This window comes from Pararge aegeria, chromosome 26 (genome assembly GCF_905163445.1).
Source record: "Pararge aegeria chromosome 26, ilParAegt1.1, whole genome shotgun sequence".
Taxonomy (NCBI): Eukaryota; Metazoa; Arthropoda; class Insecta; order Lepidoptera; family Nymphalidae; genus Pararge; species Pararge aegeria.
This window is the reverse complement of record NC_053205.1, coordinates 7,144,645-7,167,087: the sequence shown is the minus strand read 5'-3', so window position 1 is coordinate 7,167,087 and position 22,443 is coordinate 7,144,645. Positions and strand designations below refer to the sequence as shown.

Sequence of the window (22,443 nt, the reverse complement as noted above, 5' to 3'; positions counted from 1 at the left end):
GACTAGATGGCGATGGGTGTATTTATTTATTTATTTTATCAACAACATACAGAAATCGTGTACACTAATATTGAAGCATCCAAAACCTTTCCACTTTAGTAAAGATTTTCTCGAATAGGTAGTGAAGTCACTCCATAAAATTTAGTACTTGTTAGTAATTATTTGACACGATTAATACGGAGATGTGAGTTACGTCTGAGCTGGGTTGAGGTACAAAGCGTAACAAGATCTGCTGGCTCGCAATTGAAGTCGTTTTCGAGTATGGAAACTTGAACATCGGAGTGAAATGGTTCTTATTTCAATAACAAGCGCCTATTTATAAGTATTTGTGCGAAATACAACGAGTTATCTAAAAAGATACCTGGCATCGATGTCTTCCATGACTCACCTACTGCTTTTAGAAAAAAAACTCACCGAACACTTATCGGTGAGTTAAATTTTTTGTTAAATTAAGTTTACACGACGCTTTGTCAATGTTATGTGCACTTAATTCCCCGTTCTACCACAGAATAGCGAGACGCCGTGAGCAGTGGCATCCTTATGTGGTTGATATTCCATCAACACGCAACGTTTTTTATCCACGTTTCTGATACGTGCCGCTAAGATGTTGAACGCCCTCCCGGCAACTGTGTTTCCTGCCACGTATAATTTGAGTACCTTCAAGGCTAGAGTGAATGGCTTTTTCTAGGCAAGCGTGCTCCAACCTAGACCTCATCATTGCTTTCTAACGGGCATGATTGTCGTCAAGCGCTGGCCTATCGTCAACATAAAAAAAAAAAAAAAACTTGTAATTGACGTGCATATCAGTCCATGTTTTTGTGTGTGTGCTATGTTTAAAAACGTGTTATATGCATGTTGTTAGTGCATCTCATTGGCTCAAGTTCGCCTACAATTATTTAGCTCGGGCTTTTGATAGAATGTTTGCAAAACAAAAAGCAGAAGTACATGATTTGCAACTCTAGTATGACTGATATTAGGTCCATTTTAATTTGACGGTACAGTGTTTGATATGTGAAAACGACTCAATTGCGAGCGAAACGATCTTGTACTAAGGCTACGTAGGCACGGATTTTCAAGTATTAATCAGTAACTTCGTTGAAGTACTAATGTCAATCGCATTAGAGTCGCTAATCTTATACTTCTGATTTTTGTTTTATAAACGACAGATCGAATGCCAGAGCTACAGAATTTCAGGCGAAATTGAGCATTAAAACAATGTAAATAAGAACCACTTCAATCCGATGTTCAAGTACCATATTTGAAAACGACTGGTATATTGCGAGCGAGAGTAAATATTGTAAAACATACGCGCCGAGTTCAACATAACGTTCCCGGAAGCGTTTGTAGTACACCAAGTTCACCTTTAAGAACATTATGTAGGTCTCACAGGTATGCAGGTTTCCTAACGATGTTTTCCTTCACCGTTGAACCAAGTGATATTTTAATTACTTAAAACTCACATAACTTAGAAAAATCAATGGTGCTGGGAATCGAATTCGGCCCCCTGAAAGTATAGTTGAGCTAGTACCCAATGCGCTTACATAGGTTAGGTACCAATGGCAAACTGAAATAGGTAATAATTTACACAGAAAATATAAAATTTCAATCTCAGCTCCTATTTAAATCAAAAGCAAATAAAACACTGACACCGGTGGTTAATTAATATTTATTTGAAAATAACTGAAAAATAATAGTAACTAATCTACACTTAAAATAGAATTTTTGAACTTAATTTTTATTTCTTTAACACGCTAACAGCCAGTTACTTTGTATGCAACGGTGTTGCCAGGCTCTAGTTTCTACCACTTTTCTACTATACTGGTAGTTTTTAATCACCATATAAATTAAATTTGACTCCTCCTTTGATCACAGTGTTTTCTACTAAATTGGTAGGTAGGTAGGTATTAATTTGTAAGTCAAAATGGAGAATTTTGAAAATTTATTTTTGAGCATTGTTTAAGCAATTTTTTGTAGGTACTCGTCGAAGAGGAAGAGGGAGATTGAAAGGTCCTTGCCCTCGTTGTTGGTGATGAACTGTTTCAAGTCGGAGGTGTGGCCGGCCAGATCCCTGATGGTCTTGGCGTGGTCTTCAATGAACTCTTCCTCTAGGTACTGTGCGATCTGTTGAAAACATTCATAATTCATAATTTATTTATTGCATAAATGGTCTTATGAGCTAAAAGTTTGGGGCTTACAGTTTGCCATTTCAGGCGTGCAATTCAAGCAGTACTTACATAGCTTACAAACAGTTACATATTAAAAAATAAAATCGTATTGAAGCCATATTCATAAGTCATATTTTAACTAAAACAAAAAATTATATAATTTAAATATTGATGTCAATTGTTATGTAATTTTCTGAATTTATTTTTATTTTTAAATATTTTTTATTTATTTATTCATAGCCAACATTTCATTAACACAGCACTTTTGCTGTGTTAATGAAATCCCTCCTAAAGCGTTCAAGTGTTAAGTCACGCAAACCAAGAGGCAATTTGTTATACATTCTTACGCACATGGCATTACTCCTTTTGAGGTAGGAAGCAGAGTTGGGTTTATGTGTAAGTATTAGTCTGCTAACGTGCCTAGTATTCCTCGGGTTAAGGTTACCTGCTTTGATAAACAGATGGTCATATCGTTTGACACTCATTGATATACACATTATTTTGCTGAGTGTGGTGGTGTTCCGGGTGCCAAAATTGACTAGATTGGTGCCAGGGAAAAAGTTTATCTTTACCTTTCCACCGCGCTAATAATAATCGTTACTTTGTATTTTTTGTGGTAAAAATTCATCATACACTCAATCATCGAGACAACAATTTAAGGAGAGCACTGTCGCCTGTTATACAAGTTTTTACCTAAATCAGGGACAGTAGATTTAAAATTGCACCATTATATATTTATTACATACACACCAATATAAGTACGCATTTGGTTTTAAAATTATTATAATTGCTTTACTTTACTTTACTTGTACTTGTACCTATGATAAAAAATTGGTTGTCTGTAAAGTCGGGTTACTGACGATAGTTGAACGTGACAACGTCGTAAGAAAATACTGATATGGAATGGTTGCAGTTTTCAAAAGAAAATTTAAATTTTATTTGTTTGATAGATACTATCGTTGCTATAAACAATTGACACCACATTTTCACTGCATTTTATCCTTGCCGAAAACATGTAAATGTATTATTGTATAGAAGCTGTCCACGCGAACGCATCGCTCACTCAAGTAGGAGAGAGACAGACGTCGAACGCGGAGGCCGACTGTGCCTCTTTGTCGCTCGTTCCGCGCTCTCGCTTGCACTTCAAGCCTTGAATGGAACGCCTCAGAGCGAGGTAACGCCGCATACGTCATGTTTTTTAGTGCGTGCAGCCGGCTCCATGGAATTATAAGACGTTGTCACGTCAATAAATATTTAAAAAAATAAATATTAAATTGACGGATGCCCACCTAATGGTAAGTGGAAACCATCGCCTTTAAACCCTTCGCAGTGCTTGCAAGAAAAAAGTGACACCCTGTGTCAATCAGCTTGTGTACGATTGAAGTTTTTGTGTATTGTTAACACAAGGTTGGGATGAACGTGATAAGGAAACGAAAAGTAAGCAAGATAGGTGCAGTCGGGAGACCTGGGACATCCAGGGTCAACGGGCTGCCAAATTATCAAATGTCATGGGATCTCACCTCAGGGTCGTGAGTCTTGTGATTGTTTCTGGTGGCCTCCTGGTGGATGAAGAAGGCACGCTCCGCCAGCTCCTTCTGTATGTCGAGAGACCTAGCGAGGGATTCCAGCTCTTGTAGCTCGATGGTGTTGTTCCTTTCTTCAACGGCCTCCTGTGTACTACGGCTGTGGAAGTCCATGGTGCCACCTGGGAAGAATAAACGGTTTATTAGTGTAAAAGTAATTATTTTGCTCTTTGCGTGTGTGTATCTTCAATTTTATACCTTTTAGCAAGTTTTATAAATAAATTTAAGTTCATTTATTTGCATAAAACTTGACAGAATTGTATACATGTTTAATGCAAATCTTAAGTTATGTAGGTATATCGAAAAGGGTTATCGAGTCTTCCGGTGATCCTAGAGCGGGCAGTTACCTTGGCCAACGAATTAGTTTGGCCATCCAAAGGGGCAATGCTGCCAGCATCTCAGGAACTGTGCGTCGCTGCGGTGGTTTCGAGGACGTTTTAGATTTTATTTAGTTTTAAATAGTTTATTTTAGGTTATATTTATAATTAATATTTTTTTTACTACAATTGTTTTTAAGACTTTGTTATATTGTGTAGGTATATTAATTTGTTTATTTACCAACGTTGCTATCTCTACTAATTAACTTAAATTAAGGACTTTGGAGTCAGTAGTTGCTTCACTTCAGATCCATGTTACACCATTTGCCAACATAATGCGTTCCATGTTCGATACTCCCCCTCGTGTCCGCCATTGTGTTTGAAGTATAACGAAAATGAATATTATGGAGGGTAGAGGTAAGGAGAGTCATCTTATATGGGAGAAAAGTTTGAAAAAGTGTCCAGTGTATGCGCTAAATAACAGTTCAAAAATCCTCCACAATGGCGCTGGTGGATGCGCAGGGTATGGTATGAATGTAGCAATCGTAGATGAGTTGAAGTATGCCGAGTTAAAAAATTTAATGTCATTATCGACTAAAGTAGTTAATTATTGAGAATTTCAACAACTTACGTTGTACAAAATATTGTAGTAAATATAAATTCAAATTCAAATTCATTTATTTCAAGTAGGCCTACTTTATAAGCACTTTTGAAACGTCAAGTATGCATGTTTGTGTGACTCTACCACCGGTTCGGAAAGCAGATTCTACCGAGAAGAGCCGGCAAGAAACTCAGTAGTTGCTCTTTTCCAACATCAACATTTACAATCATTTTGCTATCTTGCGGGAGATGAGAGCGAGGCTGGCTGCTTCCATTCTACCTTGTCATTGAGGAATTCATCAAATGTATAGTAACCTCGCTGTACTAGATGCGTTTTTACACATTTTTAAATGTATGCATTGGTAGGTCAAGAATTTCCTTAGGAATCATGTTGTCATGTATAACCCTACTTCCTTGTTTATTTTTCAAGCCTACTCTAACAATATTTATATTTGGCGCTTCTTTTAAGAGTTACCTTGATGCAAATGTGGCGCCATCCTAATTTAATACATTTTGATGACACTTTTTCATATACACAGATGATCCTCCTTACCTCTACCCTCCATAATGAATATATAAAGTGACCAGGGTTAAAATTGTTGTGGGTAGATGAAAAAAAAAAACTTAATAAGTAAAAATAACAAAGACAGATATACCGAGTTATCCAACAGCTATCGAACTGTTCTATGATTCAGCCACAGGTTTTAGGAAAAAACTCACCGAACACTTATCGGTGGGTTACATTTTTTTGTTACTTTGCGGAAATCCATGATATATTATCAAAATTAAGCTTAATTTGGTATACTCCGCGAAAAGCAGGAGAATCTGTGTGGTGTAATTTATAATTTCTTCAATCCTTATACTCCACACCACACAGATCCTCGGCAATACACCCTCTACGCACGTTTCGCTCCGAAACCGGAGCATCATCAGGAGATGTTGACTTTACAATGACTGTTGACTTAACAATTATTCATTGTAAAGTCAACCACTGTGTGGTGTGGAGTATAAGGATTGAAGAAATTATAAATTACACCACACAGATTCTCCTGCTTTTCGCGGAGTATAGCAAATTAAGCTTAATTTTGATAATATTACATTTTTTTTTATAAAATTTAGTTTACATAACTCTTTGTCCATTCTATATGCGCTTGTAAGTTACTTGCATATCAGTCATGTCATAAAAAAAAGTAATATGTATTTTGGGATTGCTGTTAATAAATTAATAAATACAATAAAATCACGCACCTCTCTTAGTGACATGCTTTATAATCTCGACAGTTTTGGCCCAGGAGTCATCTGCTAGTTTCCTGAAAAGCTTGCTGAAGCCGGGTCTGTTTGTCTGATAGTTATTGTAGTACGCGGACGACAGCAGGAACTCGTATGACCTGCGCAGGTGCAAGTTTGCGTACGCCTGCATCTCGTTCGCAACGTTGCCTTGGCGACCGAAGTTGCCATAGACGGCGTTACAGCTAGGCAGCGCTGGTAGGTAGAAATAAAATATTAAATATTAAACCCACAATTACTACACTTCCCTATCCCTACTAATATTATAAATGTGAATGTAAGTTTGTTTGTTACGCTTTCACGCGCAAAACTACTAAACCGACCTTCATGAAACTTTTTATACATATTCTTGCAGGTATTAGAAATAATATATTACATAAGATAAAAATTTGTTTGTGAAAAATCTCTAAATCTCATATATGACTATAGGTGTAGACTATGTAGCAGTACGCTGCCTCCCAAAATTACGCGGGCGAAGCCGCAGGGCACGTTTAGTAATGTATAAAAATAATATTAACTTAAAAATAATATAATAGATTAAATATGAAACAAAATATATAAAATAAATAATTATCATCAAATAAAAATCATAAAAAATTAATAAAAGACAAGAAGGGAGCAGTGAAATATCCCTCATCAGTGATCTTTATTATAAAGATATTATCTGAAAGATAAATTTGGCAAGGCCTTATAAATTCTTTTGCATTGGCTTTGGAACCGTTGTACTCTGTAATGGCTTTCAAGATAAATGAAACGTACTATCACACAAAATCAAGGCATATATCGTCAGGTTGGACATTGCTCGGTCTAATTACAATGAAAACAATATCTTTCTGTCAAGGTAATGGTGTTGAACCCTTACCTAGGCTGCTGGTGGCCCGGCCACATTCCATGGAGACTTCGTTGTAGCACACATCCGCAGCGGCAGACGCAGCCAGGAGGCATGCAAAAGCGATCACAGCCTTCATCGTTCTACAACAATATATATCATTTAGTGCTATAGTCTCATAACTAGTATCAGGGGTCCTGTTGATAGTGTGGTAACTAACTAGCGAACAAAAAAAAGATAAGACAGTAAATATTTTTTTTTAATATATTATTTGAAGTGTTTTTGTGTATATTACAGTAATTTTCTTAAGTGGGTAAATAATCAAACTTTGACAAATGCATTATTAATTACTATTCAATACAAGCTGTTGCCCGCGGCTTCGTCCGCTTTTTTTGGTTTTGTCCCTAAATACCGCGCGAACCGTAATTTTTTTCGGGATGAAAAGTAATTAAATTTTTTAGCCATTTTGGATCAGTAGTTTTGGTGTATTGAATAGTTTGCAAGAAAGTATTTTAAATATGAAATGAAATTATTAAATATGAAATTATATTATTATTAACAAGTTTTCGATAGTTTCATGATAGAATTCTTTATAAATATGGTTGCATTGTCAATACTTCAGTCTTGTGGCAAACTCAGATGATGCAAATATACTAAGCTTACTAACTCAACATTGGAGCAGTTCATAAAACCCGCTCTGCTAAGAAAGGCCTTTACAAACCAGTCAAGATGTTTATAGGCTTATAGGTAAAGATAATGATAATATATCTTCAGTTACGGTAATTAACTAACTTTCAAAAAGGCTTCAAATACATATAAATAAACTCATTAGAACAAATTTGTTAATTTATTCAAGTTCTTTTGATCATAGGTTTTCCACAGTACATGGCAGTTCTTGCCACATAAAGTCACATGAAATCCTAAATAGGGTTTAACTGCATAGTATTATTTCGATTTTGTTTTGGCGACAAACCAGTTGTAGCTACTCTAAAAATACTCTTCGATACTTATAATAATATATAATAATAATACACGCAACAATGGAGAAACATATAATATTATCCTATTGATAGAAACTTTCTGGTCGCACCTAGTTTATAACCTCTGTGATTTTTAAAACTCGGGCAAATTGTTGACGGTAGTTGACAATGGTTAATTTATAAACGCTAAATTACTTTGGTGGCTATTCAAATTTCGAACACTACGTTTTTAAGGTCAATGGATTAATTAATCGACAAAGGACAAGTGACAAACAGCCGCAGTTATGAGAAAAATAAAAATAACTTACCTTAATTTAATGCGATGTTCGAAACAAAATATTCAGAATAGAATTGCAAATGTGATAGATAGCTCCGTCAAAAGTGCAGCCTTTACACACACTGGCGCAGAAGGCGACTTCCAATACGAAGAACCCGATGTAATAAACTCTCCGAAGAGACAAAACAAAGTATATTAGTGCTTTATCACTGCTTTTCCGCGTAGTTTACCGACTGACAGCGACCGAATACAAAGGTACTTTAATTTTATCTCCCCGTGAACTTCGCTACTAAACGCTGTGTGACCAGTTCTTGGAACTAATTTACCGAAAAGTGCACAGGAACAAAGGAAATTAGCATTAAACAAATATTAACGCACCACTCACTTTTTCCTTGTAAGATTGTGTTACAAATTTCAATTTCATACGCGGATGTATTTAAGAATTACCTCTGTTCTTTTGTATGTAAATACCATTAATGTGAGTAAACTTTGATAGCTGGTATAGAAATACGTCTTGCCTCCCTTCACCTCACCCCCTCAATGAGTTGCAAGTGACGTCGTCTAACCTACTCGCACTATCTGATAATGCTGAGGTTTTGTGTTCCAAGGGATTTCGACACAATTTATCACCGGTTCCAAATATTTTTTTTCCTTTATTTAATTATTGGAACCCATCTTATGAGTTGAAGAATGTAAATATCGTACAAAAAATCCTCCGAGGCGTTACAAAAACCCGTTTTGGCCGAAGAAATATTCCATAAAACGCTTGGAACACAAAACCTCGGGGGACTTTTGTACGGGAATCTTCCATCTCATTCTAACATCGTGTGTCATTTTCATTGTGAACCACTTGTCAACACGAGGTGGTATCGTTATCGCTGCGTAGTTCAATATTTTTAATTCAGAACATTCGCTGGTAGCCCTTGTCTTTCGTTATACTTCGTATTGATAGTCGCCTTCTGCGCCAGTGAGTGTAAAGGCTTCTTACAATATCTATCGTCTGTTCGTTGCAGTGCAAACTTGTTTCATCGTCAAAGTATCTGTGATTTTATTTTAGAAAAAGAAAAAAGGAAACATGAAGACCTTTTTGCTAATCATCGCGACCGTTTTGGCTGTCTGCTCATCAGCCTTCGCCACACAATGTAAGTTGTTTTTTTTTCTTTTGCTTTGTGCTTATGATAACAAAGGTTACGGCATGACTTTGATACCTCTACGTACGATAATTTAAAAAAAGCTACCTTTCTCCAAATGAAATAGATTCCGATTTTGATTAAGGCTCCACGTTTATTTATATTGATCTTTATAAAACAAATGAGAGTATTAACTAGAGTATTATTAAGTTCTTACTTACTTCTACCCTCTTTTAGCAGTTTTATTATTTAAAGGTTAAACAACAGTTAATTTAACTTGCCTACACCTATCCTATAATGACGATTATGTTTCTGAAGCATAAAATCAACAATAATAGAATAGCACTGCTTTAAGTGATGGTAGTAGAGGCAGAGAATCACTTTTGTTATGCAAAACATTAGTAACCCATATTCAGTCTAAATCAAAATATTAAGTCATCTAAACATAATCAAAAATTGAATGTTGTTCATACTTTTACCAGATGTGATAAAAGTTGAAACATTTAAACACTAGCAAATTATTATTGGGCTTAGAAGTTTGGTTGGTTTTGCAAGGTGTGAGGATATATAAAGGGTTATCTATGGTAATTAGGGCTTAAATATACATGTAAGTGTAATTGTAATTTTAATTGGAACACGCTGTAAATTTATTTCAATTAGACCTACTTTATAAGCACTTTTAAAACTTCAAGTCAGTTAATCGGTTGGGAAGGCAGATTCTACAGAAAAAAAAAACTGTCATGAAAATTGGCAGGTTGCTCTTTTCCAATATCATATTACAGGACAGTAATAGCATACTTTGTAGCTACCTAATAAATTACTATCTAGAACATAGTGCCAATTCTTAAATAACTGTGTGGTACATACCTAATTGCAAACGAAATAAAACCAATTACACCAGTATTAGTACTTCTAAAAATATATGCAATTTTTCAATGTCAGGTACCTAGTCTTAATTTAATCATAATAATAGCATTTATGAATGTCAGGCAAAGAACTTTTGAAATAACTATTACGATTATTATCAGTATTATCTCTCTCTCTCTCTCTCTCTCTCTCTCGCCCTTTAACTTGATATTCCTTAAAGTTCATTAAGACATGTAGAGTTTTTAGATCCACACATATCCTATCAATATTTTCTATTTATTTATTTGCATCAAGCAACAAGGCCTACCAAAAGTCTTAATATAAAAACTAAAAGATACTAACATAAAAAAAATACTATAAATACATCACAACAATCTAAAAATACCTACCATATATAAATAAATACCAATGAATAAAAACACAAACCTTTAATGGTATTTATTTATTTTTTACTCTTTAATGACTGTTATACACACACCCTAAAGTTCTGGGGCACGTGCAGACTTCCAGTAGACACCCTATTGCATAATATAAGTCATAGTATCATAGTATCAAAGTCTAATTATACCTCAACAATCTAAAAATACATAGCAAATAAAAATAAATACAAATTAAAAAAAACATTAGCCTAAGAAGTTTTTACTTTACTTGCTTATCTATGGCAACCATCTAAAAATATATAGCAAATACAAATATATAAAGATTAAAAAAAGTTTTTACTTTACTTTCTTATCTATGGCAACAGTAACAGCGTTTTTTTGCACTACAAGTTAGGCCCTGACTGCAATCTCACCTACTGTTAGTGATGATGGAGGCTTAGATGATAACGGACTGGACGGTAAAACGAATGCAACAGTAGTTATATTAAACCTGTACCCCTAATTGGTCACTACACAACATCATACCAGTACGCTAACTCAGTTAGAGGCATATCTTTGATGGTAGGATGGTAACTAAACAAAGATGAAGCCTTCCACAAACAAAGCTCTGGGATATATGTGGACTGTGAAGAGGCAGTGGAAACCCATTGCATGTCATCTCTAACGGTTCTGCACCTTATGCATAAACATAGTATAACAGCATATTATGTAGGTAAAAAAAGGCTGCTGTGCTTGGCATACTACAATCCCGATTATTACAACTTGAACTTAAATAGAAGTAAATAAATAAATAAACACATTAAGACAATATACACATCGCCATCTAGCCTCAAAGCAAGAGTAGCTTTTGTTATGGGTACTAAGATAACTGATGAATCTTTTTATGTATCTATATATTATTAGTATAAACACATATACTTATAATATATACATAAAAAGCAACATTGAAAAACAAGTTAATCATGCAAAAAAAATCCAGTTATGGGAATCAAACTGACAGCCTAGGACTCAGACAGCAATTGCCAATCGGCCGTCAAAAAAATTCAACTAGGTAATTCAAATTTCATTTATTTCAAGTAGGCCCAGTTTATAAGCACTTGAAATGCCAAGTCAGTCTGTTTGTAGTGACTCTACTACCGGTTCCGAAGGCAGATACTACCAAGATGAGCCGACAAGAAACTCGGCAGAATGCTTCTTTTCAACAATTTTTTACAGTTTACAAGCTTTAGAATTTTACCATCTTGTGAGAGATGAGCGGAGCGGCCTGCTCCAGAGAATCCTTATTGTTAAGAAATTCACCAATCGTACAGTAACCACTTGATAAAATGTAGTACATGTTTTCGTGGTAGAACTCTTTCGGGAAGTACTTTCGCCATGTCATAACTGCATAATATAAGTTGATGGACACCAGTGGCGTGCATAGACGGTATGCACAGGGTATGCAGTTGATATAAAATGAAGAAAATCTCCAGTACGGGTTATAAAAACTTAAGGGTAAGGATATGTTACTTGAATGCTCTGCATAGTGACTCTGTCTTTAGTTTGTAGACCATCTGCTGGATCCATCAATAATACTTTAAAAAAAAATACTAAATGTAAATTTAAAAAAAATGGAATTCGGTACAACAATCAAGAAGAACAGATTGCCTTTGCAAATCGCATTTTCTGTTCTATGTTTATATTGTTGTATGTGTTAACTTTGTATAAAATGTGTGTGTGTAATAATGTTTCCAAACAAACAAAACATTTATGATACATGGCTCCCAATCTTTATTATCACCACATATGGCTTAAATATTGTCCCAGTTGTAAAGAAATAAAAATTAATGTTGTGATTGGCAAAACAGTGATTTTGATTAAAGTACATGGTGAAGATTACACATTTTAGAGCATAAAAAAAATAAAAAAGCGTGTTTTTTAAACTTTATTTAAACTCTTATTTAATTTCTACTTTCTAGTTTGGTTTATTTATAAAAGCGTGTTTTAAATTTTTTTTAAACTGTTATTTAATCTACTAATTAAAAAAAATTTTAAAAAGGAATATTCTTATTAAATTAGTTTGTTGTCATCGGTTTTCAATATAATATCTATAAAGTTTGAACGTAATCATACTGTTTGAAGAGGGTCAAAACAGGTGAAGCTAATATGAGTTTCCATCGCTGTCGAGTCAACGATGAAGTACCTGGGACTCGTCCTCGACAGCCGATGGAAATTCGAGGAGCACTTTCGGCGCCTGGCCCCCAAACTCATCGGGGCTGCAGGGACGTTGAGTCGGCTCCTCCCTAACTAGGGCGGACCTGGCGTTGGCTGCCGCCGCCTGTACACAGGAGTGGTGCGGTCAATGGCTCTGTATGGAGCACCGATCTGGGCGGACGCTCTTGTCGCCCGCAATAGGACCCTGCTGCGAAGGCCGCAACGGGTCATGGCGGCAAGAGCGGTCAGAGCATACCGCACCATTTCGCATGAGGCGGCCTGCGCGTTGGCAGGGACACCCCCGTGGGACCTGGATGCGGAGGTGTTGGCTTGTGTGTGTGCACGAGCGAAGGGTGGAGGTCCGAATGCGGGGAGAACACCCTTCGCCGGAGAGGGTCACTGGGTGGCGGCGTTTAGCGCAGGCCGAGCTCTTTCGCCAATGGCGAGAGAGGCTCGAGTCACCCGGTGCAGGTCTGTGGACTATTGACGGGATTCGCCCCGTGCTTCAGCAGTGGGTGGAGAGAAGACACGGGGTGATGACCTTCCACCTTGCGCAGGTGCTTTCAGGACACGGGTGTTTCGGAAAGTACCTGTGCAAGATTGCCGGTAGGGAACCTACCGAGGAGTGCCACGGGTGCGGCTGCGCTGTGGACACGGCGCAACATACGCTTGCCGATTGCCCGAGCTGGGCGGAGCAGCGGGCCGCACTCGTGGCGGTAGTGGGACAAGACCTCTCCCTGCAAGCTGTGGTCAGGGCCATGGCCCGCAGTGAGACGTCTTGGGATGCGGTAGTCTCGTTCTGCGAAGACGTGATGACGCAGAAGGAGGCAGCGGAGCGGCTGAGAGAGGATGCCGTGGACTCCCAGCCGATCCGCCGCAGGAGAGTCGGGCGCAGGCGGCTTGCACAAGACCGCCGCCTGCCTCCATAAGGAGGACCTCCGGGCGATAGATGCGGGGACATTTACCGCCCGTGGGAGATAGGTCCTCGTGCTGGAAGGCGCACTCTGTGTTCAAAGTGCGCCTTTGGCGAATGAGGGGGCACGAAATGCCCCCGGAGAAGGGTCCGCTTTAGCGGACGCCGCTGGCTGGGTCGCGGTCGTGTGCGAAAGCGTTCCCGTAACCCAGTCACCAGGCGAAGTGTTTGAACACCGTGGGGTTTAGTCGGTAAGAGTCCGACATAACCATTGCACCTGGTCCGGGTCTGTTGGTATCCATGGGGATTCCCCACGTAAAAAAAAAAAAAAATATAAAGCGTCTAAGAGATAAGACTGCCTTTGGATGCATGCAATTTTTGTATTCTTTTAGTCTGTTCACTACTTTATTTTATAAAGTTATAAAGTTATAAAGTGTTAGTTATTTAATAAAATAAAGTCCGAAAGGGACTACCCCTTATGCGTTGATTACGAAAATTAAAATTACTTTGGCTGGCTCTATACCTTTTAAAATGTATTGAACCCAACGAAGGGTAAAATGCATGGCGATATCAATTTTGACGCTTTAATTCTACGGCAATCGACATCTGTTTAACCGATCGTGAAACATCAAAAAACATTGGCTGACTTTATCTTTTATGTATTTCAGCCAATGGTGGAAGAGTTGTTCCACCAATCAAAAAGCAATGAACCTCTACATTTTTGGCTTACGGTTGAAAAAAGCTTGGGTAACAAACAAACGGGCAGACTTTGCATACAAATCAAAATTTATTTATTTCACGTAGCCCTACATTAAATGCGCTTTTGTATTTATAAAATTGGTACGGATTTTTCGTATAAATTAAGTATGAAGCTATGTTTCTTGGGAAACCCGACAGAAACAAAGCCAATATTATATCCTATAGGTACATCGCTCGCTCGCTCGATGATTCTTATAAAAAAGTATGTAGGTAACAATCCCTTAATCCAGCCACTCGTCGTTTATCTCGGATCGTTTAGAAACACTTTTATCTGTTCTTATCTTGTAATACAATTTAAACATTATTGAAGGGTATTATAAGATATAGATAAAATAGGAAATCTTTTGCATGTGTTGCAAGCGAGCTTTATCTATAATTGGAAACTCAAAGGATTATTAAAAAGTTATATTGCCTAACGAGATAGAGAAATAGGGGTTTAAAGCAGGGCAGGAATCAAGCAGGAAGATCGCATAAAATTGAAAAATTCTCTTTCTATATAAGTTGTATGATTTTTTTGGGTAGGCAGTGTATTTGTGCTTCTATGACGCGCTCACACGATAAGGGGCGGGTGAACCAGGGTCAACGCAGTGTGACATCGTGTGGCAATGGCGGGCGAGTCATGGCTTTGTGACGTCACAAGATTAATGTCAGATTACTAATTTTATCCAAAATCTTCAGATAGCAGATTGAATTTGGTGGTGCTACCCTTAGGTATGCAGGGAATAGTTTAGTCGTAATTTTAAAGTTAAAAAAAACCAAATAATATGATATATTATGAAAATTAAGCTTAATTTGCTGTACTCCGCGAAAAGCAGTAGAATCTTTGTAATGTAATTTATAATTTCTTCAATCCTTATACTCCACACCAAACAGATCTTCGGCAATGTACCTCTACGCTCGTTTCGCTCCGAAACCGGAGCATTTTCAGGAGATGTTGACTTTACAATGAATTATTGTTAAGATTGTAAATTATCATTGTAAAGAAGATCTGTTTGGTGTAGAGGAGTATAAGGATTAAAGAAATTAAAAATTACATCACACAGATTCTCCGGCTTTTCGAGGAGTATAGCAAATTAAGCTTAATTTTCATAATATATGGATTTCCGCAAAGTAACGCCTGCTTCTATCCAATAAATATTATGATCTCAATAATAACCTACTCTGTCACAACAGTTTAAAACGGTTTTATACTTTAAATACCTATTTGTAATTGATGCGATTGGTTTGTTATCTGTTGTAAAACAAGCCTGAAGCGACGTGTTCTAGATAATGACCCAGTCCAGGTCACATGCGTGTTACCCACCATTTTATCTGAACAGTAGGTACTGCGCAAAATCGATGTGCCTATATTGATTTGTGGCTTGCATAACTTTGTTGTGAGAGAATAGAAAATGAGCTGATAAACGATGAATAAACCGATGGGTATGGCCTAACCACCTATTGGGCGGGTTAGGAGAGATAGCATTCAATTTTATAAATTTAAAGTGCATATAAAAAATTTCGGAACAGACACGATTTAAAAATAAATTTTATAAATTCAAATTCAGAAATGCTTTATTAATGTAGACCTTATCACAGGCACTTATGAAGCGTTCATACATTTAACATGTTAACACTAATGTCAGTGATGGTGATAACTGCATTCGTTAACTTTAAACTAAATCTAGGTGGGTTCCAAATGCGCGCTGGTCTAAGAAGAGCCCATTACACAGGTTTTTTTTTTTAAATATATACAGAGATGGCTTTCAATGGCTAACTTTCGGTGGGAGAAAAACACATTAATGCACAAAAATACAAAGAAAAATAAAAATATACTTTTGTATTACTAAAAAGCAAGAAGTATTTTTTTACAACATTTATAAGGTGCCAAGTAAAATGTATAATTCATTTATAATCCACACAAAATTAGAATTGCTAAGGGGCCGTCCATTGTTAACGTGACACTTGATAGGGGGGGGTCTCCCCCCCCCCATGTTTGTTTGGTTTGGCAAATATCACGGAAAGACTAAATGTTATAAAAAATATCACGTGATCAATGGACTGCCTCTAAGTAACTTAGCAATTATTTTCATCTTAAGACGTGCTGTCAGAACGAAATACAACGTTTAAATGAAAACCGAAATATTACTTTACATGCCTTAGAGGTACATTATTTACTGTATCTGAGACTTATTTGTATAACCGTAGCGCTAATAGTTTTTGAGCAAAGCACTGCCGTAGTTTTTCTAGTTTTTTTTTAGGTTCTTCTTAATCGCTATGAAGCGATAAGGCCGGCAAATTGTAGACATTGTTGCACGACTCATGATGCGAAGCATCAGAGAGTGCTTTACGATCTTACGATACGAAAAAAGAAAAAAAAAAATTTAAAACAGCTGTACTAGGAAAGTGATGCACAGGCGCCCCTGGTGGAATAAAATGTACATAATATCTATAGATATAGATATATCACCATCCATGTTAATTTTACATGGATATATACATACAGTCTTGCAGTTTTCGTTTTTTATTAATTGCAATTAAACTACACTGAATTTATTAATCATTCGCATTCAGTGACCTACAATCGTCGATTAAAATTTAAAAAAAAAAACTCAAAGAATGGATTTTTTCACAAGGGTTTCACACATGACGGACAGGAAATTTTTTTGACCTATTTTGGTGTTTTTTTCCAATTCTATTGCAGTAAATCAATTTTTTAAAAGTATGGAATTAATCTCCATTAAATTATCTCGACAATAGTATGCAAAATATCTTGATTCCGTGAACTAACAAGGCTATAATAATAAAAATAGCCGCCGAAATGAGGCGAAAAAAATTTTTCATCATGAGTCGTGCAAAAAACAGCGTAGCTTATGAAATTGACTTATGCATCCTTCAACAGTATTTCGTAATTCAGTTACACGTTCCGTTTTACGCAGGTAACGTGAACCCTGTCACCATCCCGAAGCAATGGATCACTATGTCGCACGGATGCCGTAACGCGGTGCGCAAGCAGGTCCAAATGGAGGTAGCTGCTTCTGTGCAGTACTTAGCTATGGGCGCGCACTTCTCCAAGGACTCTGTGAGTACCTCATCTAATATAGGTATATCAGTGGCGTGCACTCCATACATGCACAAAAGCACCTACCCTAAAATTTATATATAACTGGTATATGATCAGGATTTTTGCCGTTTTATGCAATTTCCCTGCTATACAGCATACCCTGGTAAGAAACCCAGTGCTACGGTAATATTGATTAAGATGTCGATTAAGATATCGATATCGATATAGTTATCGATTACGATATCGATTGTGAAGTTAAGAATACGATATCGATTGTAAAGTTAAGATTACGATATCGATCGTTATATCAATATCGATATCGATATTATCGGTATCGATTACGATATCGATTGTGAAGTTAAGATATCGATTGAGATATCGATATCGATACCGATATATTTATTGAGTACGATATCGATTTTAATATCGATTAAGATTTCGATATCGATATTGTTATCGATTACGATATCGATTGTGACATCGATTTTAATATCGATTAAGATAACGATATCGATTGTGAAGTGAAGATGTCGATTTCGTTTATAATATCCATGTGCCAGCTCGTGCTAACATACCCAGTGCCATTACGCCACTAGGTATGTTAGCAAGAGCTGGCACGAAACTTCATTCGCTTAGATACGGTCGCCTTTGTGTCTTGCCGCCTTGACGTTAGTTACACTATCCACAGGGTATGTTAGTCTTGCCGCCTTGACGTTAGTTACCCTACTTCATTAATAAGTTTTATACGTTCGGTATAAAATTTATTAATGTAGTGGTTTTTTTTTTTTTAAATGTTGAGAACGTAATTGGCTAAACATCTAGTTTAACATGCCTAGAATCGAACTTTTTTTTGAGGTTATACTTCTTTTGGCGCGTTAGGGAAAAATTATGAGAGTAAATTTTTGCGAAGCACACCGTCACGAAAAACCGACACCCTGAAGTTAGCTATAGTCAGGCTTGGTTTTAACGAGATTTATTGAATCCTTTTCTGCTATACAGGTAAATCGTCCAGGATTCGCTAAGATGTTCTTCGACGCCAGCTCCGAAGAGCGCGAACACGCTCTCAAGCTCATTGAGTACCTGCTGATGAGGGGAGAGCTCACCACCAACGTCACCTCCTTGATCACCATCAGGGTAAGAGGAATGGAATGTCTCTACCTATAATATCGTTATAAAGAGTCTATAGAAAGAAAGACATTTAAGATTTGCACAAATAATTGCTTTCAATTGTATACAAAAACATAACTAACGAAAAAAGCAAATTGTTAACAATTATTCATTGTAAAGTCAACATCTGAGGATACTCCGGTTTCGGAGCGAAACGTGCGTAGAGAAAAAACAATTATAGTATAAGAAGAATACCTCAGCGACAGTAATATAGCTTAATTTTCATAAAATACTAGCGTACCCAGCCCGCTTCGCCGGGCTAGATTTTGCTTTATTTTATTTAAACAATAAACTTACATCATTACATTTTTAATTTAAGTCTCATAATATATTAAATCATTTATTTCTATCGGTATTCATTCTCTTCTATTCTCTTCTCGAGCGGGTGAAGATCACTATCTACACCCATGTACACCAAACAATAGAATATCATCATAGTAAATAAAAGCTGTATTTGACAGTTTGACAGTTCAAAAATAGGAGTGCTCCGTAAGTCACCAAACTTTACAAGATTACTCGCCAGGTCAATCCGGTGATTCCCTGAAAGTTTCATTGAAATCGGTCCAGCCGTTTCGGAGCCTATACGGAACATACCCACACACTTTCTCTTTTATATATATAGATAGACGAACAGTAGGAATGTGGACAAATAGGGACGTCATTGCTTTCCATCATACACTAAAGCCTTCAAACGCAAGCCTATTTTAAAATACTTATTACCAGGTGCGAAATGAAAGTTGTTCCGAGATCATTACACAAATAGTCTTCTTCTTCTTCTGGGCAGTTTCCGCACGTAAGCGCTTCGCTTGTTGTACGTGAAATTTCCCAGTGTTGCTCGCTACTCCAGCCATCCAAGCTCGTTCCAGAATCCCAGCATGCCGCCCAGGTTGCTGAGGATTTCTGGGATAGTGGCTGATGATCCCAGGTAGATCTCGCGTTGCTCTGTCACGCCCGTGCACTCCAGCATCACGTGCGTAGGTGTTTCATTCTTCTCCATGCATGCTCTGCAAAGAGGACTGTCGGTGACACCTATAATGGAAAGATGTCTGTTTAAGGAGCTATGTCCTGTTATGATTCCCACCACCTTCCTAAGTTTGCTTCTATCCAGGCGGAGTAGTTTGTTAGTTAGTTGTTGGTTTAGGTTAGGGAAAGCTATTTTGGTTTGTTTACAATCTTTTGCATTGGCCCAAAGTTGGGAATGCACCCTTTGTGTTTGTTCATGTAGCCATGTTTTGTACTCACTGAACGGAATCGGTACGATCGGTTCTGGTCCTACTACCTTCAGTGTTGTGGCTTGGCGAGCTAGTGAGTCTGCCGCTTCGTTGCCTGGGTTCCCGTCATGCCCTTATAACAATAGTCTTATACAACGTGTAAATGAAAACCGAAATAATACTTCACAGGCTTTAGAGGTACATTATTTACTGTCCTTGAGACTTATCTGTGAAACCGAAAACCTAATAGATTTTGAGTAAAACACTGCCATAGTTTTTACGGAAAGAAATCACATACAGCTATTTAATATAATAATTTTTAATATACTTTGACAATACACACATCGCAATCTAGCCCCAAAGTAAGCGTAGCTTGTGTTATGGGTACTAAGATGACTGATGAATATTTTTATGAATATAATACACAAATACTTATAATATACATATAAACACCCAGACACTGAAAAACATTCATGTTCATCACACAAACACTCTCCAGTTGTGGGAATCGAACCCACGGCCTTAGACTCAGAAAGCAGGGTCGCTGCCCACTGCGCCACTCGGCCGTCGAATCTCGTAGTCTAGCTATTACATATCTCATGCAAAATTAAAATCATGTAACTTCGGTCTAAGTGCGCATCGCGTAGCGTAGGTACTTTGCGCGTGTCGGTCATTTATCTTCATAGGGTTGTCATAAACAAACATTTAGAATGCTTTCGTTTGTATGGAAAAATAAAAATGCTTCTTTTGATTTAATATTTATACAGGGTGAGTCCTTATGAAATATACTTACGCATCCTTCAATATTATTTCGTAATTCTGTTACACGTTGTATATAAATATACTAGACGATTCGGCAGACGTCGTCGACGCAACAGCAATTCCTATTTCGGGAGTTGTTTGCTTTTTAATTGTAACGGTGTAGGAAACCTGCATGTCCGAGAGTCTATAACCTTCTCAAAGGTAATCGACCAGAGTGATGGACTGCGGCCAAAACTCTCTTCATTCTGAGACCCTGTAGTGGGTCGATATTGATAATGATGACGATGCCATAATTTTCGTAATTGAATCCTTCGAATGTTTTTTTTTTTTTTTTTGCAGCCCCCAGAACACAAATTCTGGGCATCTGGCCAGGCAGCGCTCGAAGAGGCCCTGAAAATGGAGACCGAAGTAACCAAAGCCATCAGAAATGTCATCATCAAGTGCGAACAAGATCGTGAGGATAACGACAACAATGATTATCACGTGAGCATTTTTTTTGCCGCCATTTTTTTTAAATGTATTCTCTGTTAGCAATTCAAGAAGTTTGTTCGTTCGTTTTGCTACGTGACGCGTTACGGCCGCCAGTTTGTCTGGCATATGTCCCTTTTTCTCACGCATACGGTAGGCAAGCTCGTCCTCTCACTCTAACCCACAGCTATATTTTATAATTAATTAAAGAGTTTATTTATAAACAACCTTCCCTTACATTATCATTTTAAAATACATAAATTTTAGTAATAACTGGCTATGCTCAAGTTAAAAAAAAAACTGTATAAATGGTTCAACTTAGATTAGTTTTAGTTATCACTTATGTCTGGTGGATCGAGACGCACACGTATTTTTTTAAATATAGCGCGTATACGAGCAAGTCTAAGAATACAGAGCAAACAAGCGCGCAAACAAGAGCAAACAATTTGGGGTAAAAGTTTTGTATGATGCTCTATAACGTCAGAGTAAAAAGGAATTAATATCCTTGGTTTAAAGTTCAAATTTCTTCTACAGTGCTGTTGGCAATTAAGAAAAATCGCTACAAAGGTTTTGTTAACTTGATGTTTCACATAATAATCACGTCACAAATAGACTAGGTTTTTTTCATATTTTTAATCTGTTCCAATTTTTAATTTGACAGCTTGTCGACTACCTGACCGGCGACTTCCTTGAAGAACAATACAAGGGGCAACGCGACATTGCTGGCAAGGCCTCCACGCTCAAGAAGATGATGGACCGTCATGCCGCCTTGGGAGAGTTCATCTTCGACAAGAAACTCCTTGGCATGGACATCTAAGCCGAAAGCCCAGAGTCCAAGCATTAATAATTTAGTATGAAAACGAATACGTCACTTTTGTTATTATCGCTTTAAAAATAAATCATTCTTTTTTCAAATAGATTTTCTTTATTTTACATAGAACTGGGTAAAATCCAGATATGTAAATCCAGTCATTAAAAAAAACCAAATAGAAGAAGGTTTCTGAAATAGATGTTTTTGTGAGTAATTTTGCAGTACAAATCTTGCACATTTTATTTTATTTTTATCACTATAATTACAAAAGTCAATAGTAGTTTAGGCCTTGTCTAGAAGTTATGTAAAAATGTAGTATAGTTATAAGTATATTTAAATAAAACATTAATAATTTTTTCTCCTTTGTATTTTTTATTAACTATTTTGGTAAAAAAATATGTCAATTTACCCGCCGTTTTTCTTAATTTTTTTTATCCTTTCAATGAGGATATGAACATGTAATGTAAACCTTTTTTGGAAATAATAAAATCATACCTGCGTCACAATTTGCGTATTATTTTAAAAACCAAAAACTGTCTATTACTAAGGATTTTTCCTGTAATAATGGTTTGTCCCCCATACCAAGTAACAACCCGCAGCTGTTTTGAATCTTCTTCTTCTTTTACTTTTTTTGGCTTTTAGGTGTGCCGAATCGGCACGTTGTATTTTGCCAATGTCCCGTATACTTGGAAGATCCACAA

General features: G+C 36.9%; 2 protein-coding genes across 5 annotated transcripts; one reads left to right on the top strand and one right to left on the bottom strand.

Annotated features, from left to right (window-relative positions):
* Window positions 1–1,924: 1,924 nt before the first annotated feature.
* LOC120635081 (ferritin light chain) lies at window positions 1,925–8,562 on the bottom strand. 3 transcript variants are annotated; one of them, XM_039905993.1, is made up of 5 exons: window positions 8,424–8,562; window positions 6,815–6,924; window positions 5,914–6,147; window positions 3,686–3,870; window positions 1,925–2,121 (listed from the first exon to the last, which is right to left on the bottom strand). In XM_039905993.1, the coding sequence occupies exons 2-5, from the start codon at window positions 6,918–6,920 to the stop codon at window positions 1,957–1,959; spliced, it is 690 nt and encodes a 229-aa protein (XP_039761927.1). In that variant the 5' UTR covers window positions 6,921–6,924; window positions 8,424–8,562; the 3' UTR covers window positions 1,925–1,956. The 3 variants fall into 3 exon arrangements, with proteins under 3 accessions (XP_039761927.1, XP_039761926.1, XP_039761924.1); XM_039905992.1 differs by having other exon boundaries at window positions 8,417–8,558; XM_039905990.1 differs by lacking the exon at window positions 8,424–8,562 and adding an exon at window positions 8,070–8,406.
* On the top strand, window positions 8,174–22,099 carry LOC120635082 (ferritin subunit). 2 transcript variants are annotated; one of them, XM_039905995.1, is made up of 6 exons: window positions 8,174–8,293; window positions 9,096–9,180; window positions 17,199–17,341; window positions 18,323–18,457; window positions 20,803–20,946; window positions 21,593–22,099. In XM_039905995.1, the coding sequence occupies exons 2-6, from the start codon at window positions 9,114–9,116 to the stop codon at window positions 21,746–21,748; spliced, it is 645 nt and encodes a 214-aa protein (XP_039761929.1). In that variant the 5' UTR covers window positions 8,174–8,293; window positions 9,096–9,113; the 3' UTR covers window positions 21,749–22,099. The 2 variants fall into 2 exon arrangements, with proteins under 2 accessions (XP_039761929.1, XP_039761928.1); XM_039905994.1 differs by lacking the exon at window positions 8,174–8,293 and having other exon boundaries at window positions 8,874–9,180.
* Window positions 22,100–22,443: the final 344 nt, after the last annotated feature.

Bases quoted from the DNA above. Each gene is read 5' to 3' on its own strand.
- LOC120635081 (XM_039905993.1), bottom strand. From the start codon at position 6,920: ATGAAGGCTGTGATCGCTTTTGCATGCCTCCTGGCTGCGTCTGCCGCT. The intron at 3,871-5,913 runs GTGCGTGATTTT...TATTCTTCCCAG, and splicing joins AAAGCATGTCACTAAGAGAG to GTGGCACCATGGACTTCCAC. The intron at 2,122-3,685 runs GTGAGATCCCAT...TGTTTTCAACAG, and splicing joins ACAAGACTCACGACCCTGAG to ATCGCACAGTACCTAGAGGA.
- LOC120635082 (XM_039905995.1), top strand. From the start codon at position 9,114: ATGAAGACCTTTTTGCTAATCATCGCGACCGTTTTGGCTGTCTGCTCA. The intron at 9,181-17,198 runs GTAAGTTGTTTT...CGTTTTACGCAG, and splicing joins ATCAGCCTTCGCCACACAAT to GTAACGTGAACCCTGTCACC. The intron at 20,947-21,592 runs GTGAGCATTTTT...TTAATTTGACAG, and splicing joins ACGACAACAATGATTATCAC to CTTGTCGACTACCTGACCGG.